The following is a 25,309-nucleotide window of genomic DNA, read 5'->3' as shown; positions in this document are numbered from 1 at the left end:
TGAATGGTGTGCGTGCTGGGTGAATGGTGGGTGTACTGGGTGTATGGTGGGAGGACAATGGGTGACTATACAAGGTGTTTCAGCAAACACTTTAAAAAATGTTTAAAGGTTGCCTGTGGTAGATAGCACAATTCTAGTTAATGAACTGGTCCACTCGAAGAGGCGGACATTACTTGCAAAAAAATAAATGCATAATCAACAATACAATTAGGAAAAAATCACTAATTAAGTTTCTAACTAATTACCTATTGTCCCATTTCCAATTTACAAATTCTAGCCGTTGAGTTCGCAAGGCGGATCCACAAATTATCAGGATGACACCAGTTTGGAGATAATAATGATTAAGATATTGATACATGCATATTGCGTGTTTCTTATGGACGATGCGCGCGGGCGCCCAGACGAAGAAGACGAATTGCGCTTTGCTCTCGAGCTGTCGGCTGAACTGGCCAGCGCTGCAGCTATCCTGTGTAAATATATTTTGTAAATAGTCTCCAGTACTCAATCCTTCGTTCGCGTAACATTTTTGGTGGAGCGTGCCGTTCCCCGTCCTCGCCACGGAGCTCCGCAGCGGCCGCACCGTCCAGCTTTCCACCATGGCTCCCGCTAACGAGACCTCGTCTGCTCCTACTACTCCGACTCCAACCACAACGTACGTCACGGTTGCCACTCCCCGCGATCCTGGCATATTCTCCGGCCAAGATAATGTCGACGTTGATGACTGGCTCGGCATGTATGAGCTTGTTAGCCGCAACAACCACTGGGACCCTACCATTATGCTCGCGAACGTCCTCTTCTACTTGGACGGAACACCTCGTGTCTGGTTCCGGACACACGAGGAGGAGATCTCTAGCTGGGATGCTTTCAAGGAGAAGCTCCGCGACCTTTTTGGAAATCCGACCGGTCGGCAGCTGGCTGCAAAGAAAGAGCTTGCTACTCGAGTGCAGTCTTCTACTGAATCGTATGTCTCGTACATACAGGACGTGCTCGCTCTTTGCCGAAAAGTCGACGCGAACATGGTCGAAGTTGACAAGGTAGGCCACGTTCTCAAAGGGATCGCGGACGATGCGTTCAACTTGTTGATATTCAACAATGTGTCCACCATCGACGTCATTATCAAGGAATGCCGCCGCTTTGAGCTCGCCAAAAGCCGCCGCGTCATTCCGCAGTTCTCCCGGCTCCCTAACACGGCTGCGACGTCCTCCTGCGTCGCCATTACCGCTTCACCCCCGTCCAATGAGACCGTCACACGTATTGTTCGCCGCGAGCTCGAGGCTGTAAGTCCTGCCCCGTTCCATCCACGCCCAGTTGACCCCACCATTGACCAACCAGCCCCGGCGATCTCCCTTTTTGGTTTGTTTTGGTTGCCTGTGGCAAATAGCACAATTCCAGTTCATGATCTAGTCTACTCGAAGAGGCGGACATATACTTGCACAAAAAATTCAAATCTTCTGTTCAAGTATCAGTGTTACACTTTAAGCAGTTAAATCAACATTGGAAGTGGTTTATTTTCTACCATCAGTTAGATTGAACTTGTTCATTCACACATTCTTTGCAACTTCATCATGTTAAGCTCAATGTTCTTACCAGCATCCAAATTTTGAGAGTGATGCCTGGTTTTTACTCGAAGGGTGGTTGCATCCTCTTTACTACATAAACATTAGCTTGTTTCTCAAGGGAAAACGCCAGTGGAATGGTCTTGAAACTGAATCTGATTAGCGTATGATTGAGAAGAGTGTGTATCAGGAAAGTCAAGCTTCTTTCATGACTGCCTTCTCTGCAAACAGCTGGGAACGTGCTTGCATTTTTGCAAGATTAAGTATATTTACATATTCCCAAATGCTACACAGCGTGTTCATTTTTATGTTTTATGGAATTGTTAGAAGTTATGCTGTGGCAGTAGCGCACCCAGGATCTCTGCCAGGGGGGGGTTGACAGTTTGCCAATACCATCTAAACAGCGCTAATTTCACTTTCTTCGGGGGAAATTGTCAAAAAATGCGCTTTTTGCGAGTGTGCAGACGATTGCGCGTCTTACATCTTAGTTGCAGTACTCAAATGCGTAAGCAAAGAAAAGGGGTTAAACAAAAGAGGGGGGTTAAGTCGGCCTCAGGGGGGGGGGGGGGGGGGTTACAACCCCCGAATCACCCCCCGTCGGTGCGCCACTGTGCTGTGGCAGGTAGCATAATTCTTATCATTGAGCTGGCCGGGTTATTCGATGAGACAGACATTAGTAGCACGAGAAATGGAAACACATATTTAAATAAAATTAACAAAATTTCACTAATGAACTTCTTAGTGAATTACTTTACGACATATATTGCCATTTACAAGTTGTAGCCGGTGAGCTTGTCAGGCGTATCCACTTGGAATTAATTTCCAGAATGACACCAGTTTGGAGATGCGCCACCGAACTCACTGTAAAAATGCACTGTTCTACTTACTTTTTTACCAAAATGCTGTTTTATACATGGAAGCACAAAAGTAACTGGAACGCCCATGTATTTTGTCCCACAGTTTGGGAAATAATATCTTGAAACTGGTGTCATCCTGGAAATTCATTTCAAGTGGACGTGTCTTGCAAACTCACTGGTTACAATTCGTAAATTGCAATATGTGCCGTAAAGTAATTAACTAAGAAGTTCATTAGTCAATTTTTATTAATTAGTTGACTATGTGTTTCGATTTCTCGTTCTGCTAATGTTCGCCTCTTCGAACAACCCAGCTCAGCGATAAGAATTATGCTACCTGCCACAGGCCATTTAAAAAAATTCATTAAAGTTTAATTTTGAACACCCGGTATATATATAGGTATGCGCTTGGTAGCTTTTGCTCTAGTGATCACGGTGAATGTAATAACAAGATATGTTTCCGTATTTCAATTAAGCCATTGATTGCTGGAACGTACGCACGGGATTTTCTCGAATACAGTGATACTGTATTCGAGAAAATCACCTAATTGTTGCGACTCCATGACTCTGGGATATTCTCATTAAATTAATTACTAATGCATCTGGGTACTTTCTCTCAAAAAACACAACAGACAGTGATAAACTTAATGACTTCTGAACTGGTGGAAGATATGTAAATGCCCTGTTCCCGTTAACGAAAATGTCAACTAATTGACTATGCCGAAGCACCGAAGCTAAAAGCTTCAATAATGAACTCGTGACGCCGCTAACTGCTGTTTGCGTCCCCTGCATTCTTGGCATGGAAATGGGCGCGATTCACCCTTGTCGCACGATATGCCCGCGACGTCGACAAGCAACGCCAAAGAGATCGCTAACGCTCAAGCCGGTTGCTTTGCTGGTGACACCACAGGTGAAACGACATATACGTGCGAGCGACGGCTGCAAGCGACGCGACGTGGAAGGAGTGCGATACGGAGCTTGGTTGATAATTTGCATGCGTCGGTTAATACCGTCACTGTTACGGCGGACTCGTACTTTGCACTGTAATTTGCCCGTAAGTGCAATCACTACTGCTGACAGCCTTGCCACGAACTTATATGTAAGTAGGTATTGATTGAAAGTTTAACAAGCATGCACTACAGACGGAACAAAAGAAGGCAGACAAGCGCTCTCCACCTTCTTTTGTCCTGTCTAGGGTTTGCGCTTGTTAAACCTGAAAGTATGAACCAACTAGCCTAGCTACTCGCTCTGTTAATGTATTGATGGACAGGGGGCACGTTTTCTTGCCACTTTTGTTCATGTATGTTGCTGTGAAATGAAGCAGCCCGTACTCAGGGACGATCTTGTCTGTCAACAATAACGTGTTTACCCCTATTTTTGTAAGCCATGATGCACAAAGGGAAATGCGAGTGATGGACCCAAGACTGCGCTTGTCCTCAAGTTACTTCACTCGGATCCCGAAAATGGCGACTGTTGTACTTTCTGAGGCTGCATGCATGTCCTTATGCACATACAAGATATACAGTGCATCACTGCATCAAGCAGTCTCTGCGGTGTGCTTGTTTCCTTGTTTTTGTTTAAGGCTGACGTTAGGGCCATTTTCATTTTGGCGACCAGTTCCTTCTTTCTGGCAACCAGAAACATTTCTCTGTGTGCATCTCGCTAGGATGAGAGGTGGTGATAAAAGGACACACCAACCATCTAGGAGGAAACATACCAACAAACAAACATTGAAGCAAGCAAGCAAGTGAGCAAATAAACAAACAAAACAAAACAAACAAGCAGCAACAAACTGACTATCTTGACAACAGTTTTACAAGCAAAACCGACGTTCATAAGAAGATAGAGATCTTATGTTATCAACAGTTTTTTGAAAAAGATATGTTTCACGTTGGAGCCGACATTTCGACATCCGTTGTTCTGCCAACGTTGATTAAAATGTTTGGAACTTCCTGCAAGACCCCCAAACAAAACGTGTGTCCAGACTTGAACGACGTAGTGTAAGACTTTCTCACGCGCAAATCGCAACAGGACAACACCGCAGAAGAAAGAAAGGCAACACGTACAAGGCACCGTTATGCATGTTATCCTTCTCCTGTGTAGCCGTCTCGTTACTATTTATGACTGAGCTAGTTAAACCAACTTCCCCACGTTTCCACTTTAGCGGTAAAAAACACAACGCATTAATTAGAGAAGAATGCGGGAAAAAAATAGAGGCTCTAAATGTGAAGGGAGTATGATAATGACCTCCCACGACCATCAGCCGCGGGCTGCCCAGAAAACATGTAGAGAAGAAAGGGTGCTGGGAGACGAAGGAAAGTGAACGCGCTCACCTGCGCCGCACGTGGGCCTGTCCAGCACCCTGAGCTTCCTAGTGTGGCCTCCATGTGCCTTCCTCTCCTGCCTGTCGGGCAGCGCCACCTCCGACTCGAACGAGGAGAGGCTCTCGCTGCAGCTGGCTCCATCCACCTGCCTCTCCAGTTCCTCGGGAACGACCGGGGCGCCGTTTGCAAGCGGCGTGCTGTCCGTAGTCGAAGCGCAGCCGTCTTCACCGTTACCCGTAGTTGCAAGGTGAGCGAGCGAACCTTGCGTGCTGCTGTCACTCACGTCGAGAGATTGCGCGCACGCAGTTCCCGCGGAAGTTGCGAGAACTCTCACGAGAGGTTCGCAACCTGCACCGCCAGTTTCCGTGTCCGCAACCCGAGGAGTAGGCGTGGCGCCTTGGCCGGGAGAATCCAATACGGATAATGCTGCGTTGGCAGCAGTGATTAGCCTTACCGTTGCAGGTATAGCCCTGTGAATGTCCGCGTGTTCAGAGAAGACTTCTGCATCCACGTCGAAACAGGTCATTGGCGGTGAGAGCCTATGAGCACTGAGCGATGGCGGATGTGTCTTCGACGAGCAATCTTCGCTGGTTTCTTTGGTGTAACTAGCTGTATGAGAGTGATCGGTGACGATCTGTTCTGTAACTATGGGTAGAGTATCGATAGAAACTTCCGGTTCTTTGGAATCACGCTCTTGCTCTAGAATATCGTTTGGCACAGTTCTTGCACTGTCAGAACAGGAGGACAGCGATGACCTGCTTGGGAGAGATTCGACGTCTTTCTCGGACGTCGCAGACAATGACTGCTGCGGAACTGGATCTTCTTTGACGATAATCTTCAAGGTCGCGTCGCCGTCCTTTTTTACAGTGTCGGCGTCATCCACATCTTGCATGTTCAGCCTGCGGAAATTGGTTTTGATGTACTTCCTGAGAGCTCTCGGAGGCATTACGTAAGGCCTCTCGGGACCACTGTTATCTGTTCCGTTGTCGGAACTGGAGTGACTTTCAGCTAGGGAGCACGACTTCTTGGCTTCTTGAGAAACCCCATTGCCCGACCGAATGTCTTCGTCTTGCTGCCGAATCACGATACGTTGTCCTTCCGTCGTCTTCGTCGAGGTCGTCGTCTGGTTGAGGTCGCCCTGACTGAAGCATGTCTTGGGAGGCGTATGACCCGGCAAGTCGTGCAGCGACGTGAGGGACGTGATCTTGAACAGATGTGCGCCGCCGCCCTTTGCTGCTGCCGAGAGGTCGGCGTCGTCAGTCGATTTGAGTCGCGGCAGAGTGGAGCTTCGCGATTCCTCGCCGGGAATGGAGTCCGTATTCAGCTTCGGCGAAGAATGAGAGCGCATAAATCGCGGGAGACTGAAGCTCCAGATGCGTCGCTGGCAGCGGCTCTTTGACTTTCCTTTGCCTCCGGGAATCTTCGTCGTGGCAGGGGACGCTTCTTCCGATTCCGCTGCACTCGCTCTCTCGGCTTGCGAGCTGCTTGACTCACTGCCTCCGTCTTCGAGGCAGGGTGGCGCATGCTGCGCCTCAGTTGCCGCACCATCGTTTGTCTTCGGAGCGTTGAAACTGGCCGCTGGCTTCAGTGAAACCTTAGCCACCCCTGCGCCGCCGGCCGCTGGGCGTCCACTGTGTCGCTCACTGATGTGAGCCCCACCGTTTGAAACCCCGCCATTCTGCGAAATGTCGCTCGTACTACGTCGAATGGTAGCTGGCTTTTGGGCCACTGGCTTTTGCACGCGAGGCGGTACCGCTGGTGGGGGAGCCGCGGTAAACCTCGGTATCCTCGTCAGGGCAAGGCCGTCCTGTTGGGGCAGACCACTTACGTTGTGGTCCCCCCGAGTCGCGCATTCGTTGAGCAGCGTTCGTTCGGTGACGGCCCTCTTCAACGTCCGAACACCGGAGTAGGTACATTGGCCCTTCGTGCCGCCGTCCTGAAATATGTTCTTCTCCGGTTCCACTTTGGATTCGTCAACGCGCCTCTTTGTAAGCGCCGCAGTTACCATAGGCGGTGGAACCAAGGAACGACCTGAACACAGGTCATCCTGTCTCGAAGGAACAGAAGACACGCGCAGGGTGACCGGCTGGCGTTTTATGGCGTGACCGGGCGTTCTTTCCTGACTTTCACTTTCCACGACACCGGTACTGATACCTGAAGTGCATTTCCTGAAAGTTCGAACACCGTTGGAACGAGGAGGAGACGCTTCGTTCCTTGTTGCTAACTTGGAAGCCTTGAGGTCCTTTGATCGTACGTTGCAGATCACAGGAAACGGCTTGCCGCTGGCATTCGTGGCCATCTTGATACCGGGAGCCTCCGGCAGGGAGCTATTCCTGCCGAAAGGAAACATTGAAATATAATTTTTTGAGATGTAGAAAAGGAATGTCACGAATGTATTGCATAATAACGACATCTAGTGTAAATTACAAAGGACTTTCATCTACAAAAGCATCTTCGTATAGATAGAGCATGCCAATCTCCCAGAAGTATAGCGTAACAGAAGCTTTGTGTTCCCTAGTAGCTATTAAGTCACTATATGCGAGCTATTTCACAGGTTCATTGTATTCTTATATTTGGCCTGTTTAAGTCATTGAGAAAATTAAGGTAATGAAAGACTACATACCATCAAAATTTAATTCTATCTTTACGCTAGTACAATCGCTGCGAAAACAATTCGCAAAGCAGTACTCGCGCGTCAAGTTTCGAAAAGTTGAGGCACCGGTTAGTCATGATGCTCAACACGTTATTATTATTTGTCTTGAAAACATATATACACATAACAGGAAAGGGAAACCGAGGAGCAGGCTGGCAACTGCCACCGGCAGAGGCAGAACGCTTGCCTACTCTTCAGAAAGTAGGAAACAGAAACATCGAAATGGAAGGTAGGACGAAGGGGAGGAAGGAGGAAAGAAAGAGAAAGATGACAAATCTAAAAAATAAAGCAGAACATAGACTAAGGCGGCCGCCATTACACGGTTCCTACAGGCGAAAGCCTTTGTGGATTTGCCAATATGTTCGTGCAGTATGCCCAAGCAGGGTTGAAATGCACGGTACCACGCTGCTCACTTGATTGGAAAATCTTTCTTAGTTGAGACCAAAATGTCTGGACGCACGTCGAGGGTTGTAACCGGGCCATCTTCAGAAGGGAACTTGAGCCTATCCGGGCTCTTGCCATTCGCTCCGAACGAATGCAAGAACTGCTTGACAGACTTCATTCTACCAGACCTGCAAAGATACAATCAATCAACGTAAACCTCGAGCGAAAGAAAAACAGAAGTTAAACTGAATCGCGTACAACATGCTACATAAGTGCATGAGAATTTCGTGAATATGAAGACAGAAGGACGCTGGGTGTTATTAACTTCGTACTAATACTGGCTATAAGCCTGGCATGCTTCTCCAGATAAGGAGTGAAGGAAGGTGGCCCAGGAACACACTCTCGACACACAATGCCACAAACAGGTCACACACACGAAATCATAATTCTGCATCTCGTCTATGTGACTTCTTTAATCACTCCGTTCAGAGGGCCGAACGCTTGCCCTTCTTGGAAATGTCAAAGCTATCTCGAACTCGCGCATCTCTACCTGCATCAGCAAGGTTTAGAACTAAATTTAGAAAAACTTTATTAGTTACATTTACCCAAAGCAGTGACGTCATGTGTTATACACATCAATACGCAAGCCATTACATTCAGAAAGGCTACACCGTTTTCATGGAGATACCATTGAACATAATTTATCTGAGATCCCGAACGTGTTATAACTTATGCATGAAAAAGAGTCTGACGCCAAATCGCGTGGTGCATTTGTGCAAGTGATTTTTAAGGTACAGCTAGCTTAACCGCCGTGATTGCTTAGTGACTATGGTGTTGGGCTACTAAGCACAAGGTCGCGGGATCAAATCCCGGCCACGGCTGCCGCATGTCGATGTGGGGCGAAATGCGACAACACCCGTGTACTTAGATTTAAGGGCATGTTAAAGAACCCCAGGTGGTCAAAATTATTCCAGAGTCCCCCACTACGGCGTGCCTCATAATCAGATGGTGGTTTTGGCACGTAAAACCCCATAATTCAAATTTGTAAGGTACAGCTTGCACCTGCTGTGAGCAGCAGCAGTAGAATGAACCTCTGTGTGCTCCACAATGTGTGAGCACAAACTACACGAACGTGCCAGGCCTTCTTAAATATGTGTCCGCAGCAGCTTCTATCATCATACGCGTGACCGCCGAATCCCAACGTACGTTGAGGTCGATGCTCTGAGGGCGACATTCGGGTGACATTTGAATTTTCACCTGAATACTTCTTCACAATATTGCCTACTTACTAGCAGTGACGCCACGTACGAGTTTCAGCTGTACCCTTGATTCTCACGACGCCTCATCGCCATCGATTGACATGCTTGCAGTACGAAAATCATCGCCATTGCTGTATATATATATATATATATATATATATATATATATATATATATATATATATATATATGTATTTCCCACAAGCATGCCTTACCATACCAGGCATCAAGAAGTCACCTATGTCGGCATCTCTAAAACTGGCAGCATTATTGTTTTTACAAGAGACCCACCGTAGCGTAAGCCTCACACCTATCAAGCGACCACTCATTATAGTTAGCAGCTGCAATGGTTGTTTCAACTGAATCTATTCATTTAATTCAAAGCATTGCATTTGGCATCAATGACGGCCACCGAGCTAGCATCCTTGCATGCGCCAGTTCAATTGATTATCCGGGAAGCATCCACCCGGAAGCAAGCTACCTTGAAGTTTTCTGCGACTCCAAGGCAGCCGTTCGGGACTTCTCTAAACTACGCCGAATGAACAATTTGTCATCCTCCTTGAACAAATTGTTGCGGACGCAAGAAAAATTCACTGTCGGGCAGTCGAGAAACGACACGGCATCATCTCCCAATGGTTTCTATGTCACAGTGGTGTCATGGGAAATCACCGAGTAGATACAGCCGCCCTGTCTGCCCATAGGAGAATTAACCTGGGTTGCTCTACCTTGATTTCTAGTTCCTTCTTTCATTTTCATTACCCTCACCTTTTCTACCTCTCCCCTTTCCGCAGTACAAGACAGCCAGCAGGACCTTCTTTTTTTCTGGCAGATGACCCTGTCCTTCCTCTTCTATTTCTCCCTCCTAATAATCATATAAGTACCACTCGAGGCGCGTCATTTTGTTCATACTCTCTCTGGAAACGGCACTGATGCTACTTCGCTTAGAAGCGGTTGAAGGTTTCACAATAGTATAAAGTAAACAGCTTCAGAGTAATAGCCATGCGATGAAACTTATATTTCCTTCAGCGGGACCATAGGAGTCAGTACGCTTCGAAGGCATAGATAATTCAGGTACCTCCGCCTCCATTCACCATGTACGTCCATAATTAAAGAGCTATGTACTGTGAAAGTAGCCCGCTAGCAACTCGTACGGGGACGTCACACAGAATTTACGTGTATCCCATCCGCAGACGATTCGAACATGCAGTTCCAGCAGTGCACCACGGTGGCTACAATGATACTCTGCAACAGCGCGAACAGTATTGGCATAAAACTATACAAATGTGATGAGGTACAACGTTCGCGCAGTATCATTCCTAATCTGCCAACTTCTTGCCCCGGATCTCCTTCAGACAAATAAAATAGGTAATACTTCCTCCTCAGTGCGGCTCTACATCAGCCAAAGGATACGTCAGCAATGACGGTGAATAAAAAAACCACTTGTAACAGAGAACAAAACAAAGATGCCACGAGCCACACGTGGTCCGGAAATCCCGGGGACCCATCAATACGACCTAGATTCCCAATGCCCGGAAAACTCCATCACCCGATTCCGTAACACCTAATCGCACAACGGGCCATACTTCACCAAACCTCATCCTCCTAGCTGTGAGCGAGCCCTACAGACAACGACGCATAGTTCACCAGAAATGTATGCGGAGAACAACGGCTCCGCAAGGACTCACCATTGCGAGAGCGGATCCCTGTGTTCGAGGAGCGCCGCTCGCCACCGCCGAAGTCAGTTCGCGATCGACGCAGATGCGCCCCCACTGCCAGCGCACAACACTCCCAGACTCTTCTCTCGGCAGCATCGACGCACTTTACGTGCTCCAGTTTGAACGGCAGGGGCCTGTTCACATTCTTTTTTCACTCCCGCCGCTACCTCGGCTTTAGCCGAGCGAACCGCAGGCCCACAAATACAGCAGGTGCGAGCCAGCCACGCCGCGTCTGACATGTGGGTTAACGTCCACGCCGAGTGAGGCGCCAGGCTGACTGACTGCTCGAGAGCCTTTAGGAAGCTCGCAGAAACCAGACAAATAAAGCGTAGGAGGAGGAGCCCCTTGGACATCGTGAATGGTCAGCGCTTTCGAGAAAGGTGAAACAAAGGAAGCGCCCACAGCAGCAGCAGGACGACGCCTGTCTTTTTCGTCCAGCGGCGAGCAACGCGTTCTCTTTCTCCTTTCTGTTCCCACGTTGTTCGCGCCGGTGGATTTTGCGCCCCATAAAAGAAAACGGGCTGCGAAGCGCGCTCGCCGGCGCGAGCGCCGCTTGCACGCTATACACAAGGCGCGCGCCGAGAGCGAAAATGACGGCCGAGGTTCATCAGGGAGGAGGCTTTCCCACGAGGGGTTCTTCGCGTCGTCGCTGCCTCGGCGCGACCAGCACGGACACCGACTTCCCCTTCTCGTCCTCCGAAGGCTCAGCCCAGAAAGACATCTCGAGCGCCTGCTCCGCTTCGACGCCATTCTCGCTCCTTTTTTCACGAGGCTTTATTGTGTGTGGGAACGTTTGCCGTTGCTTACCCCCCCCCCCCCCCCCCCTCTGCTTTCTACATTTTTTGTTGCTATTTATTCCTCCCGGTATCGCGTTAGGTATTGGCACGTTTTATAAGACCTCCTTGGAGTTCGGATCTATGTCCAATATATTCAATCCGCTTGATTCTTCGCGCCCCCCTTTCTGTAGTCAGCTTTGTTGTGTTTGAGAAGTCAAATTCTCGCAAAAATTAAGTGGGGCATAGACAAAGAATACTTAACATTTTTAAGCCGAACGCATCCTGCACCCTCGACTAAAGCGGCCACCTGATTCAACGTACCCCCAGCGTATATTCGGGACGCTGTTGACGCGTTTATTTTGCGCCGCCCAGTGCACACACACTGTAACCACGACTGATAAGTTCTCGACGTGATTAATCGCGTGGCATGAGATAGATGCACCGACGCGACTTCGAATTTGTGTCGACTCGTAACCTTAGAGTAGCCTTCGTGTGGCATTTTTCATATACCTATCCTTAGTTAAAGATAACAGAATTTGCAGCTCTTGTAGGCCAGGAACTGTGGGAATTGGTGGAAAGAAGGGCCGAGATAGCAGTCAGCCTTTTCCTCTAGCTTGCTTGCTGCCAGTGTACGCTCGTCAAGGATTTGTCGTCGCCTGCCCCGTCATCAAATCTGCAGTTACTGTGCAGGCCTCAGTGACACATCATGACTGGAGTCGAGATAAAGTACGCTTGCTCTAATTAAGGATGCGAGCGTGAAAAAAAAAAGGAATTCTGGTCTATAAACTTATTCGTATTTTGAGTATTCTCGTTGGCCTTATTGCCTCATGGACATGTTTCGCATGGTAGGAAGTCCCTTGAACGTTAACATTGGGTATATCATTCTCCATGTGCGACAGAGCCACCGGTGCTGTTAATGTGATGTAGACTTCTGACTGCTGTATACAGAGAAAGGGATAGAGAGAGAGACACGCATATATCCCCCTATATCTTAGACTACACAAACACATCCTAAATATCTTAGATGTAGGGTGCTTACATTTGCGAAATAGAGGTGCCTACCGGTCTGCGAAGGATGTTGGTGCAAGAGTAGATTTTATAGGGAAACTGTCAAGAAACATGCCACAAATGCGGTTTGCGCTTCTTACTCGCGGCAACCTTGAGCTGCAGCCTAGTAGATATTTTAGAGAAGATATGAGAAAATAAAGCACCTCACACGGCATCGAGCCTGGTTCTTTCGCTTCCTAAAACTGACGCTCGAACTAACCGCACCACGACACCATTCTCTCTTTTCCTTCATTACACAGGTAACCAAAGTGCAATACACAGCGAAAAGTCAAAGTAAGACGAAGGTGAGCAGTACGTACTTAAAATAAATAGAAAGCAAAACAAACGGCAATCTAGTGCACTACTTTAAACCACTCAAATATCCCGTTAACTTCAACGATTTCATTCTGTAACATACTTTTATTGTTCACGGTGTCTCAACATTACTGCCTATAGTCATTGCTCTTCAAAGATTTTATAGTCTGAGTAGATAAATAATTTGTATTGAAGAGTTTTATGTGTACTTGCCCATATGTATTCTAATGTAAATTGAGAAAAATAATTTGTATTGAAGAGTTTTATGTGTACTTGCCTATATGTATTCTAAATGTAAATATGTAAATAAGGGATACGTATTGATTGGGATAATGCCGAAGTTCCGTTCAGGTGCTTCCGGTAGAACGTCACAAAGGGACGCTGCTTTCAAACTATCGATGTTTTTTAGCGAATCTAGTTTGTTTCGGGAGACCAACGAGCCCTTTAGATTTCTGCCATGTCTTCACTGAAAGCGTTGATATGTAACGTTTGAAAATGAAGGTAGTTTTGCCTGGATGCGCACACATTTTCTAGAACATTATCTTGACCTGAGACACGAGACGATTGTCGGATATAACAGAGCACACTGTCATTAAAAATATCGGTAACATCAGTGACTAAAGCATCAATGACTAAAAATTTGACCCCATATTCACGAACACTTTCTTACGCATTGCCGTTAGGCGACTGACCATCCTTACGGCAATCGTGTTGCTATTACGCCGAATGCCGTGATGAACGCCGGCCAATGAGGCCCAATCTCTTACTAATTTTCTTACGTAAGAGAATTATTGTGAATACACGCCATGGCTTTGAAAAAGAGACGGAGCCAACAACCTTTTTTTTAACCCCGTACAAAGGACGTTCTTCTTCAACAGACGAAGCAACAAGGCGTCACTAAAACATCAACTAAGCACCTTAACGCGTTATATTCACCGACCACCATGATCGTAATATCCGTCGAAGATTCCTTAAGTGACCTCAATGAAATGAAGCGAAAAAAAGGCGGTGGTCCCCGGCCAACCCCATTCTCCGCCTATCACTTCTTTCATTGTCCTGGATAGCGCAGCAAGAGGACGGAGGATGACGATGCGTATACATATCTCACCGTGCATCCAGAAAATCCCCGCCCACACATATATATATATATATATATATATATATATATATATATAAGCGGTGACGCAGCCGCGTGCGTGGACCATCAACGCCCGCCGGCGTCCAGATAAGGCTGCGATGAAAGAAACAAAGCCAGATGGGAAATAAAGGAACGACGACGAATAAGAGAAGCGCGAAGGAAAGCCGAGCGAGCGAGAAGCAGTGCGTGCTGCTGCCGCCACCGCGTCGTATAAAAAGGGTTCCTCGCATGGACGACCGGACCTATCTGCAAAGGCGTGGCGCGGCGGCACGACGCCCGTACGAGATATGCCATTGTTGTGCGCGCACGCACGTACGCATACATATACGCGCTGAGGCTCGCGTGCTGGCTCGGTTTCTATACTACATAGCGACAGGCGGCGTCTGGCTGACTGCGATCTTGGAATCTGGCGCGCCGCACGCGGACTGACCGCGCACCTTATGGCTCCGAGCCGTCAAATGCTGCCGTAACAAACGGCCAGCTGAAGAAAGTATTTGGCATAGAGAGAGTAAGGAGGAAACGAATGTTATTCACCATACATCGAATATCGCGAAGGCAAAAGTCGACGATAGCACGTGTTATACCAAGATTCACACAAACCAATATCTTGGCTTATGATATGATGAGTACTCGCACAAGAGGGGGAATTTACATTTAGTTTTATTACTTTACATATTCCAACTTTTCTGGCCCTTCGTCATTGGCTAACCCGACGCCAAGCCTTCGTGATCGCCAGTATCAGCCACTTGCTTTTACGGGTGGATAAAAAATGACTAGAATAGAAGAAAAGGTAATCCCCACATAATACGGCCCCTGGTATGACGCTTGGTTTTTTGCTTTGACGCTATAGGTACGAACGTGAAGAGATGGGTTGAGGGTGTAATTGATAAGCTACTTTGTGCCGGGGCACAAGACAGTGGATCTTCTTATTAACCTTAATCTCTCTCTTACAAGGCTCACTGACGATGGTTATGAAGGTAGCAGCTTTCCACGGCACTCTCGATTTCATTTATCGTGAACCTATAAGGACTTAGCAAAGCTTCGTATTGTCTTTCCACATACTTTCTGCTAAACTCGACCTGTTAGATAACAGAGCGCTCTCGAAAAGAAAAAAAAAGATCCTTGGGTCACGGCCTATGTATTCTTGCAAGCAAAAGGCCACAAACACCCTTCTGCACTTCGTGAAGGATACTGGATTGTACGAACGCTATATGACAGCGGAGATTCGTCTGCGACTGACTCTGCGAATGGCTGACTCTATTGTTTCCTCTCCTTATCTATTCTTCCCCTTTTCCCCTCCCCAAGTGTAGGGTAGCCAATCGGGCACGTCCTTGGTTACACCTCTCCCCCCCCCACCTTTCCCTCTTCGTTTCTTTTTCTCTCTCTCTCTCCTTTGCAAGCGTATTATGTCTACAAATCACCTGCGACGACTGCAAAACGAGACATTGTCTTCCCGACGTAAGTCAAGTTCACAATTGCACAGAAGTCGAAGGCCCATTCACATCGTCTTTCAGAGTTTGAGATGATGTTATGTCACCGTTGGTAAAAAATGATCGTTGCTGCGGGTTCGTGCTTCCGGTGCGGAGCTGTCACGGTCCAAAAGCGCTTTTCGGTGTTCTTGCTTTGAGTAAGATCACATGGAACGGAGTGCAGCCATAATCACTGCGGTGGGAATTGAACGACGTGCCAAAGCTGCGACAAGGATATATTTTAGGGGGAATCACTTTTATATGTATGTAAAAAATCCTTGTGGCAGATAGCATAATTCTTCTCCTGGAGCTGGATTATTCGTAGAGGCGCACATTACACATATTCAACTCATTACCGAAAATTCACTAATTAACTTCTTAATAAATCACTTTACGGCACATATTGTAATTTCACGAACTGTAGTCGGTTATAGACTGATTTACATTAAGGTGATTTACACAGATTTTTAAATATTATGGTAAAATAAGAGCCCTCTGCGCTCTGCTGGTAAATGCACTGTTTATTCCTCACTTGCACGGTCACCAGACGAATGTGAAACGTTTTAGTTGGTGCTTTACGTCATGTTAGCCTATAATATATTGATCTAAACCCCTTACATTATTTAAAGTTCACTCGACAGTTCTAGCGACATTGCAGCAAAACTTGACAAAACTTTAGTGACTTTGTGTCAGTTTGGTGACAAAGTTGACAACACTGTTTTTGCCCTTTCTAGGCTTTACGTCATTCGCTTACTTCACTGTGCCAACCGACCGGAGCCAGTTTCGTTTAATAACACATAAATGTAACTTCATGAGCATCTAATATTATCGAGCGCACTAACTGAATTTCGATCGCACGCGCGAGCCAAGTATAACAGTAGTTATTGCTTGCTTGTTTGCCATCACACAACCCGGTCGTGAGACCTAAATGACCACTGCGGTAATTTCTCCCGAGAGCGGGCAAAACAAGGATTACTGTAGCGCAAGAGGAGGACGTTTAGGCACGTGGCAAAAATCTCAGGCGCACTACAGAAGTGCGCCCATTAGGCCGCTTATGAGACCCGGCTGTTCCCACTCTGAAGGTAAAGGTGTTAGGAGCTGCGAGGAGGAGGGGTCGCCTAAGGAAGTAATCGCAGCTGATCCCCGGGGGTCGTGAGAACCTTTTCTCACTGGGGCGACGTCGTTCGCATGTACGCCCGCCGTTTGCATCTATATCGGTAATGTACGCTATAAGTGTGGGCTAAAGCACTCACGGTCATTACGTACTCGGTGCCAGTCGTCCGCGGTACACGGTATACATGTAGGACACACAGTGAGAAATAGCCTGCATGCAGCAAGTGCGCGGCAAAAGTATACGTATACGACACGCGCGAACGACCACCTCCTAGTGCCCCGATTATCGATTTCAAGCCTAATCGTGCGGAGCGGAGCCGCGCAAAGGAGAACGGTCAACCCCCGCTAACACTGGATGGACCGTCGTGAACTGGCCGCTGCCGCCTGTGTTGATGTCCAACTCACGCAGGACTTGCGCTATGTGCTTCGATTTTCCTTCTCCACTCATTTCGATTCGATTTAGCGACACGGTAACGAGGGTACGTGGTAAAATTCACACGCCTCTTTCGAGGTTGTACGAAGCTGTTACGTTCCTCACATTGCTTCACGGGGTCGTGTTCACCTCTGTATCGGTTACTTCACGCGAGAAGTATACCCTCACATGATGTGGTCAGTGTGATCACAGTGTGAAGGACGTGGCAGCTCAATGTGACCAGACGAATCCGGTATAACCAGCTGATGGCCCTCTCAGAACAATCCAAAATACGTGGCAGCTCTATTTGCATCGAAATATTCTTTGCTAGCTGCAGGCACTTTGAGTGCATCTATCTCGCCTCCTACGCCGCGGAGCTGGCGGTTCCTACCAACTTGAGCCGCTGGGTATATGACCATGTTCGCGTTGTCGGCGTGGTCACGGAATCGTCGTAATTCTAGCTCCGTTATCCGACTCTCGCCTCTCATTCTCGCGTACTACCTGTGCCGAGCCAGGTGGCGCGCGTAAGATCAAGGCGTGTCGGCTGCGGAACACTCGGTGGTGGTTGCCTCCGTACGAACAGCGAGCGATTCAACAGCAAGTTTGCCACCAAGTTCACGCTAACCGGCTCCTGACGCTTACAAAGAAACTCTTGGAACACAGTAGCTTCGTCGAGAAGTACACCAACTCGGATATTGTGTTTCTCAGAGGTTTGCTTGATCAACTCGAGTATGGCATACTTCTGGTGTACTACTGGGCGCAGAGGACGGGGAACGTGTTCGCAATGATCGGGCAGCTAGGCAAGCCCACGTTCTTTCTAACTCTCAGCATGTCCAAGCTCCACAATCAGCGCCTGCTCGAAGTCATCAAGAGAGTCAAAGATCCGTGGTCGAGGTGCGCCGAAGCAGGGTCGGTGCCATAGCCAACTTCCTGGCTTCGCATAACTTTGATTCCCACAGTACGTGGGTCCTGTGTAATTTTTTATGTGAATGTGGGCCCAGTACCACGGCGGGGCGTTACTTAGCGCCTTCTTAGGCGCGACCGACGCTTGGACACCGAATGCCGCGACGTATTTCGATGTGGAACGGCGCAGCGTCCCGTACTCAAGCGATGAATACGAGGTCGCGCACATGCGACTACCATTAGCTACTCGCGTAACATCGGGGCGCGCTCCAAACGTGCACGGTGGACACGCATACGCTATCCACGCACGACTCGCGCGGCTTATAAAAAGAAAGTGCGCGAGACGTTTTTTCGCTCTCGTCGGGGAAGTGATTTCCATAATGTGCGCGGTTGTGGCACGTCGTGACCGAACGGCTCGCGGAAGGAAGCCGCCGCCGCCGCCTCCAGGTTGCCGTTACTCTGTATACGCGAGGTGTAATAACGGCGGAAACGTCCCAGTCGTGCGGCAGCTGTTGTAGCGATCTCCGTGTCACGGGCTCCCTGTGGTGTCATGCCGACGTGGGCCCTCGAAACCAGAGCTAACGGTTTCCGCAAGCGAATCGCGAAACATAAATCACCTTGACAAGAAGCTGATGACTGTTCATAAGATGTCACGACGCGATTTGGAGGAGGAAAAGTGGATCATCGTAAAGTTTCTAAAACGGGTATACATTGCAACAATTCCTTTCGTTTGATTCTATTCCATTCTTATCATCCACCGCTCGAAACTGATCGACACTGGTGATAACGCAGGCGCGGCGCCATTTGCATCGCTCACGAAGCGCGAGAAGGGAAAGAACTGTAATAGTATTACTAAATTACTTATTCTTAAGTTTCCTTATATTTAAAGAAGCGGGTTATGGAAATCGGCGATGGATACAAAAGAGAAAAAAAAAAGAAAAATAAAGCACGTAAGAATCCGGCTTTTGTTATTAGAGAGCATTTTTTGTATAACTGTTGTGTGCGATTGGCCGGTCACTTCTCTGTTCTATTATCTCGTTCCGTATCGCACTACTGGCCTCCAAGAGTTGTTCGAGTGCCCTCACGTACGAAAGAATTTGTTGATTATGTCCTTGTCTCAATGAATGGGAGGAAAAATAGCGACACTTTTTCACTCCGCATATTTTTTATCTTACCGTGAAATCTGTCTAGCACCAAATTTTTTATCGAGGCGCACAGAGGCAAAAGCTGACGAATTATGCTAACCACTGCGTCATAATTTGACAATAAATATTGTTATTAGCGCTCGAAACTACACCCACCTGTCCTAATCTACAGAAGGACGTGTGAAAATCCGCACGGGAAGCTGAGGCCAAATTACTGATAGATCAATTTCGCGGGCATCGCTGGGTGCTCATCGATTGGCTGGGAACAGTGAAAGTGAATGCGCCGACAGGAAAAGCCCACTTCGCGCCAGCGTAGTGTTTTATGTCGGCTATAGCTCTAGTGTGCATTGACAGGATGCATATGCAGCTACGTGCAAGGAGGCGTCGCATTGTACTATACCTTACGTCACACCAAGTGAAAGCCTTCGAGAAAGTGATCGATCGTGTCTGCGGCGCCCCCTGTGTCCTTAGTTGCGCGCCGTGCGTCGCGCATATTGCACGCGCGTAATGTCTTACATATTATAGCAGGACGACTCCTTGAGTCATTTCCTCGCGACTCGCCCCCGTAGGGAGGCCACCGCTTTCTCGATTGGCGACCAGAGCACGTCTTCCTTCCGCTCCCATGCAGCGCTCGCGTATCATCATGTCTCTGCAGGGGGCCCGGCGTATCGTGTACTTTCTAAACAGCCCTGTGTAATTGAAGCCTCTGGCCGGCGCTGTAGCTTCGAGAGGAGCAGGTGTGTTGCGTGGGAACTTTTTTTTTTCCTGTATTCAGAAGGCGCCTGCTGTTTCCCAAGAGACGGCCATGGGGCGGCGATGGAGCCGAACCAATTTGAGCTATAGTTTCATGGCGTCACTGAGTATTGTACGCGAAACTCTCAGAGCCTCAGGGGCGTAGCTCATGGTTAATACACTTTACGATGCATAGTGAGGGTCCTGAATGAAGAAACTTCGTTCAGATCTCATTCATGCATTCTTGGCTGTAGCCTCACCGTGGCGTTCACTGTCTTTGTTTCGAGTCAGAGCTTCGTCGTCTGCCGACACGAAAACCTTGAGAACCAACGACTTTTTTACCGATCATTTGAAGGAGTTAACACGGGGCTACCAGATCACACAAATAATTGAGACTAATATTTTTGTAATAGAAATACCATCACGGGGGCACGCAGTTCTAGGGAGACGATTCGGACACCAATGTTTCAGCAGTGTCAGGTTTCTCTTGCTACGATATAAGCGGGTTGGATGGAAGTTTGTCCCGTGTCAACGCACCGCTGTATGTAAACGAAAACAATGTTTTGATGTTTGACCTCCATCCAAAAAATATTGCTACGATTGCACTAACTTCGAAAGTACCAAACAATATCTGTCTAAGGCACGCAAATGGGCAAACCCAATTATGTTATTCATACGTGTAGACGTTTTGCTTTTTACACAAACTGTAAGCGTTTAGCTTGAGTGACTCGAGTCAATTTCCTAAGAATTTGCGAACTGGCTAAAGTCTTATTAGATGACTGTCCTCCATATTGATCAGGGAAGTTTAGAACCATTTTTCATTTGTTTCGTCATGAGTTCACTTGACTGCTTCAAACGCTAACTTCCCTTTTTTATTGTTTCATGGTCTGTTATTTGAGCGGGAAGCTCCAAATCACCCTCATTCATCCATCATATATATGTATGTATATATTGTACCGGATCACATCGACATCAGCTCTGTGCCAGTGTGGAAGAAGACGTTGACGATCGTGTGGTTCGCGCTATGTCGCTCTTCAACTGAGTCAGCTTGTTTAACCGCTTCCTCAAGTACTCTATCAAGTCTGCCTGAAGAATACGCTTGTTGCATTTGACTTGGTGGAGGTGCTTTATATATATATATATATATATATATATATATATATATATATATATATATATATATATGCACAGCCCCCCTTTGTCCCAAGTACATTTCGTCATTGTTTTACTCTCCTAATTCAATTTTCGCGCATTATAGCCATGATTGGTAGGAGCACCTCGTCATTGATTGCCTTATCTATACAAAGGCGCTTCATCTAGAAATGCTCTTTTGATCCACTACATTCTTTTCTGCGCATTATGCCCATCGAAGCTTAAAAATGTTGACCGACACTTTAAATCAGAAGACGGCTGTTTTCAAGCCGACATTTAGCCGAAAGATAGATATGCGGTTCACGGGATGGAGCAAGACTTTGCCGCCAGAAAGAACTGCTTCGAAAGTAAACAAGTAAACGTCGGGTTTGATGCAATCACTTCTGCGGAGTGTCACTTCTTTCCTCCGGCTCGTATACCGGAGATGTATGTTACCTTTACGCGGCAGATGTTTCTCACAACGCCAGATGGAATAGCGCGCACGCGCGCCGTTTGGAATCCGTCGTGAAAAAAAAAAAAAGCCATAAAAGAAAATAAGAGAGTGTGGCAGGTGAGAATGCGTACGTACGCTCTCGCACAAACTTAGACTATAGCTTACCGCAAAGACATAGTAGGTACTTACCTCCTGTGGCCAAGCGTTTGTGGAAGTCCATGATCTCACATGCTCACTGCAGTTACGGTGTAACCTGTCAAGGTTTGCATCTATGCAGGCGCTCTCTGTCGTGGGTGTCTGCGTGCAAATTGTGCTGTGGTCTTGGGGGCAGTCACAGTCTGGCGCTAAGGAAGGTAGTGGTTTAGACGCTAAACAGGCTCATTTAGCTTTGACGTCACACAACTCCTTTCTTGGATTTCTTCAGGGGACAGAATTGTATTCGCCAACTTCGCAGAAATTAATTTTAGTTTTCCGGCACTTAGTCCCGACGAAGTTGAGATTGAGGAAACAGCTTCAACGACAATGGGATTCTTTCTTCTAGGCTCTTCGAGGATGTTTGGATCAGACTGCAAATTGCTGCACTGAGTGGAAGAAAAGACGATGCACGAACACCAGTTTTGTTCTTTCCCTGGTTCTGAACGTCAGAGGTGCGGTTGCGTCACTGTCGTCGGGCACGAAAAGAACAAGTGAAAGTTCCGTCGCACTAGACTATGATTCAGCGCACACGTCGTATAGAACCAGATGGAGAGTGAAAGAACGAAAAAGTGCTCCAATTTCGATCCGTACACCATGAGAGAGTCCCAACACAGTCGCTGCGCTGTCACGTGCTGCTTTCACGGAACAGGAGCGGACTGTGTACAAATCCTCACTGTTCATCTAGACGCTGAAGGTCTTCGTGAAGATTCCTTTCTGGCCGGAGGAGACGATCGCAACTTTTCTTCTCCTGTTAGCACCCAAGAAACGCGACAAAACTATCGCACGTCCGACACCATCCGCAGCCGCATCCAATGTAATCGCCACTCGACCGAGGACGCCGCGCCAGAACGATTTTCGCCGTTCACGCTGCGACACGCTCACACTTCTTTCCAGCGCAATCACTCGCTTGCCGCGCCTCGTGGTCTGTCCCTCGTTGGTCGGTCGGTCGCTCTGTCCGGCACCCGCTATATCGGTCACTGTCGTTCACCGCGTTGCTCGGGCGACAAGGTCCGAGTGTTGCGGCGGCGCCGCCGCCACCTTCAGCAGCAGCAAGCCGTCTTCGTCCGAGGTTCTCACGATTCGCACGCGATTCTCCCGCCGCTGGCGCTTCCTTTGAGAAGGGCAGGCAGCCAACGAGCCGTCCACCGTCCAGGAGGAGAGACACACACACACCTCCTCCGGTGGAGGATGACGAGGAGGAGGAAGAACGTTTGTGCGGGAGAGGGTGAGAGCCACGAGCTCTCGCCACCGGCCACTCGCTTTAGGAAAACGTCTCCGCGTGGCCGATGTGACGCGGCTACCATGCCGTGCGCGCGGCGTGTCCACTCTGCCAGGCGCTACGCCACCCGCGAGCACCGCGTCGGCCGCCACTCTTTTGTTGCTCCTCCTCCTCGCTCTCTTGTTCTTTCTACGCCTCTCTCTCGAATGGCTGCGTCGTCCACCTGCTCCTCCCCATGCCTTGTGGCCGAGCAGACTGTTTCTCTTTCTTTGTGTTGTCGTTGGTGTGAGGGAACTTTTGCAAGACGTTCATTAGCACCCGAACTCCCCTCTCGCCCACCGCCACACACACACACACGCGCACACACACACACACACACACACACACACACACACACACACACACACACACACACGCACGCACGCACGCACGCACGCACGCACACACACACACACGCACGCGCACACACACACACACACACACACACACACACACACACACACACACACACACACACACACACACACACACACACACACACACACACACACACACACACACCACATACGCTCGCGCCATACAACACTGACCCCTTGACGTCCGTATGCACTTTTTTTTTGTAGCTTTAGGCAACTGCGACTTCTTTCTGTGTTCCGCTTTATTCATAGTTCATTTGTGGTGCTCGCCAGCAGAGCGAACGAAAGTGCTATAGGGGAAGTGGTGAGAGAACTGGCTAGCCGCAGACGCGAGGCATCGGAATTAAGAATGCAAGAGACGTTACGACTTCATTTCCATTGTGGAAGAACCGGAAAAAGAGGGACGGAGTATGTGACTAATGAGTGGCGTAGTTCGGCCGGCCTCTTGAACACACATGCGGTGGCCAGTGGAACCTGTACATTGTTTGAGAAGAAAAGAAAATGAGTGACGTGCCCCTGAATTTTTATATTACCTTGTCCTTATCCCGTATTAGTTAGACATCGAAGCGATGAAATGCAAAGCACGTTTTCTAACTCGGTTTATGAAAGCATGATTTTTCGAAATGAAGTACATTGCGAGTTCCTGAATATTGAACAGTAAACAGTGTGTCTATAATCCTTACCTTTGCAGTTCGTGCAGATACACGAGTCTTGCTGAACCTAACGCCACGTGAGTGTTCGACTGCAGTAGCACCTTTCCGCACTAATAAACAGTTGTGCTGTGGCTCTGCTGTATTCGAGGGGCTCCTTCAGGTCACAAAAGGAAGTTGTTTTTTTTTTTTTCTCCTTCACACCAACACGCTTTCCCTCGGCTAACAGATCCTAACTAAGAGATCGTATAACAGAACACGTGATGCTGTAAGGGCAGTAAACCTGATGAAGCGGCAAGGTTGAAAAAAGAGAGGAGACATCGGGAGACAACGCGGGAAGAAGAGACAGCGGCGAAATTAAGAGCCGTGCGTCCATCACAACGATGCTCCAGGGGGAAGTTGAGCACGTAGAAAGTTTTGTTAAAGCGCAGCGGTGTTATAATAAAAGAAAAAAAAATCAGAAGGGAGAAAATAAAGAAGCTGTGCGCATCAGAATAGGCGGGGTCAGCGTAGGGTGGGCAGGCCAAGGCCATAATTAGGGCACCTGTCGCGGATCCCCCCAGCGAGTGTCCCCCCCCCCCCCCCTCCACTCCTTCCCCAACCGAGAAACAGCGATTACGGCTGGGCCCGAGCACGCTACAGGTGCGGCCCCAGCGGCAGGCACAGGGGCGATGCTATGACGGCGGGGGCATCTCTTCCGATGCCCTCCGATGTAGCGCGTTCGTGCGGAGATGGGGGTCCGAGGACGAGGAGGTCCGGCCACCTCCTTCCGAGTGGGGAACAGGAGGGGGGGTCTCTTGAAGAGCGAAACGCGCGCCCTAATTGCCGGGAAGCACGAAGCACGCACGCAGCGATAAAGCGCTCGCCGAGCGGTGCCTTCGAGGCGAGCACGTGTGTGTGTGCATACATGCACGAAAACGGCGCCGCGCTCAGCATTCGCGTATGCACGCGGCAGCGTGGCTCGCGAGAGTCTCTTTTCAGCTATCCCCTGTGGAAAGGACCGCCACACTTTTCCGTGCAATGGCCCGCCCTGTATGCTTGCACTATACTGCTCCCTTGTCCGTGTCCGGGCTCCCTGTTTATACGCATACGTTTACAAGTGTTCCAGAGAGCTGCAGTAACGTGTTTGCAGCGTGTGTGTCCAATGGTACGGAACTCGATTTTTCACGCCGCCGACGTGCCGGTATAGGGTTGATGCTGCTGGTCTCGGCTGCGGTGTTTGCTTGCGCGTGTTCAGGAAGCCGTGCTACCTGCCGCGTATCCCAGCCTGCAGTGTTGCAGGAGCGCTCAGTGCGGTCCGCCAGGCCGTGGAAGCGCCCGCCGACGGGCCCGCCAAGTGCGGCGGTGAATCCTTCTTTTTTTTACGATATATGTTGTGTCTACCGAAACAGGAGCCAGAGCCAACTGCGTAGCAACCTGGCTGGCATAAGCTCGTCGGACATTGTTTCG

At 48.5% G+C, this 25,309-nt stretch overlaps 1 protein-coding gene across 3 annotated transcripts in view; it reads right to left on the bottom strand.

The window, feature by feature from the left end:
- LOC119456248 (uncharacterized) overlaps window positions 1–22,200 on the bottom strand; it is a 104,161-nt gene extending 81,961 nt beyond the window's left edge. Inside the window, exons 1-3 of one of the 3 annotated variants that reach the window (XR_005193087.2) lie at window positions 21,570–22,200; window positions 7,801–7,959; window positions 4,744–7,067 (exon numbers count right to left, since the gene is read on the bottom strand). Coding sequence is in view for 2 of the 3 variants with exons in the window: in XM_037717898.2 (XP_037573826.1) it covers window positions 4,744–7,067; window positions 7,801–7,949 (2,473 nt within the window). In the remaining variant the exon portion in view is untranslated. The remainder of the gene's footprint in view (window positions 1–4,743; window positions 7,068–7,800; window positions 7,960–21,569) is intronic. The other 2 variants (XM_037717898.2, XM_037717896.2) reach the window with 2 other exon arrangements.
- Window positions 22,201–25,309: the final 3,109 nt, after the last annotated feature.

This window comes from Dermacentor silvarum, chromosome 6 (genome assembly GCF_013339745.2).
Source record: "Dermacentor silvarum isolate Dsil-2018 chromosome 6, BIME_Dsil_1.4, whole genome shotgun sequence".
NCBI lineage: Eukaryota > Metazoa > Arthropoda > Arachnida > Ixodida > Ixodidae > Dermacentor > Dermacentor silvarum.
This window is presented reverse-complemented; position numbering and strand designations above follow the sequence as displayed.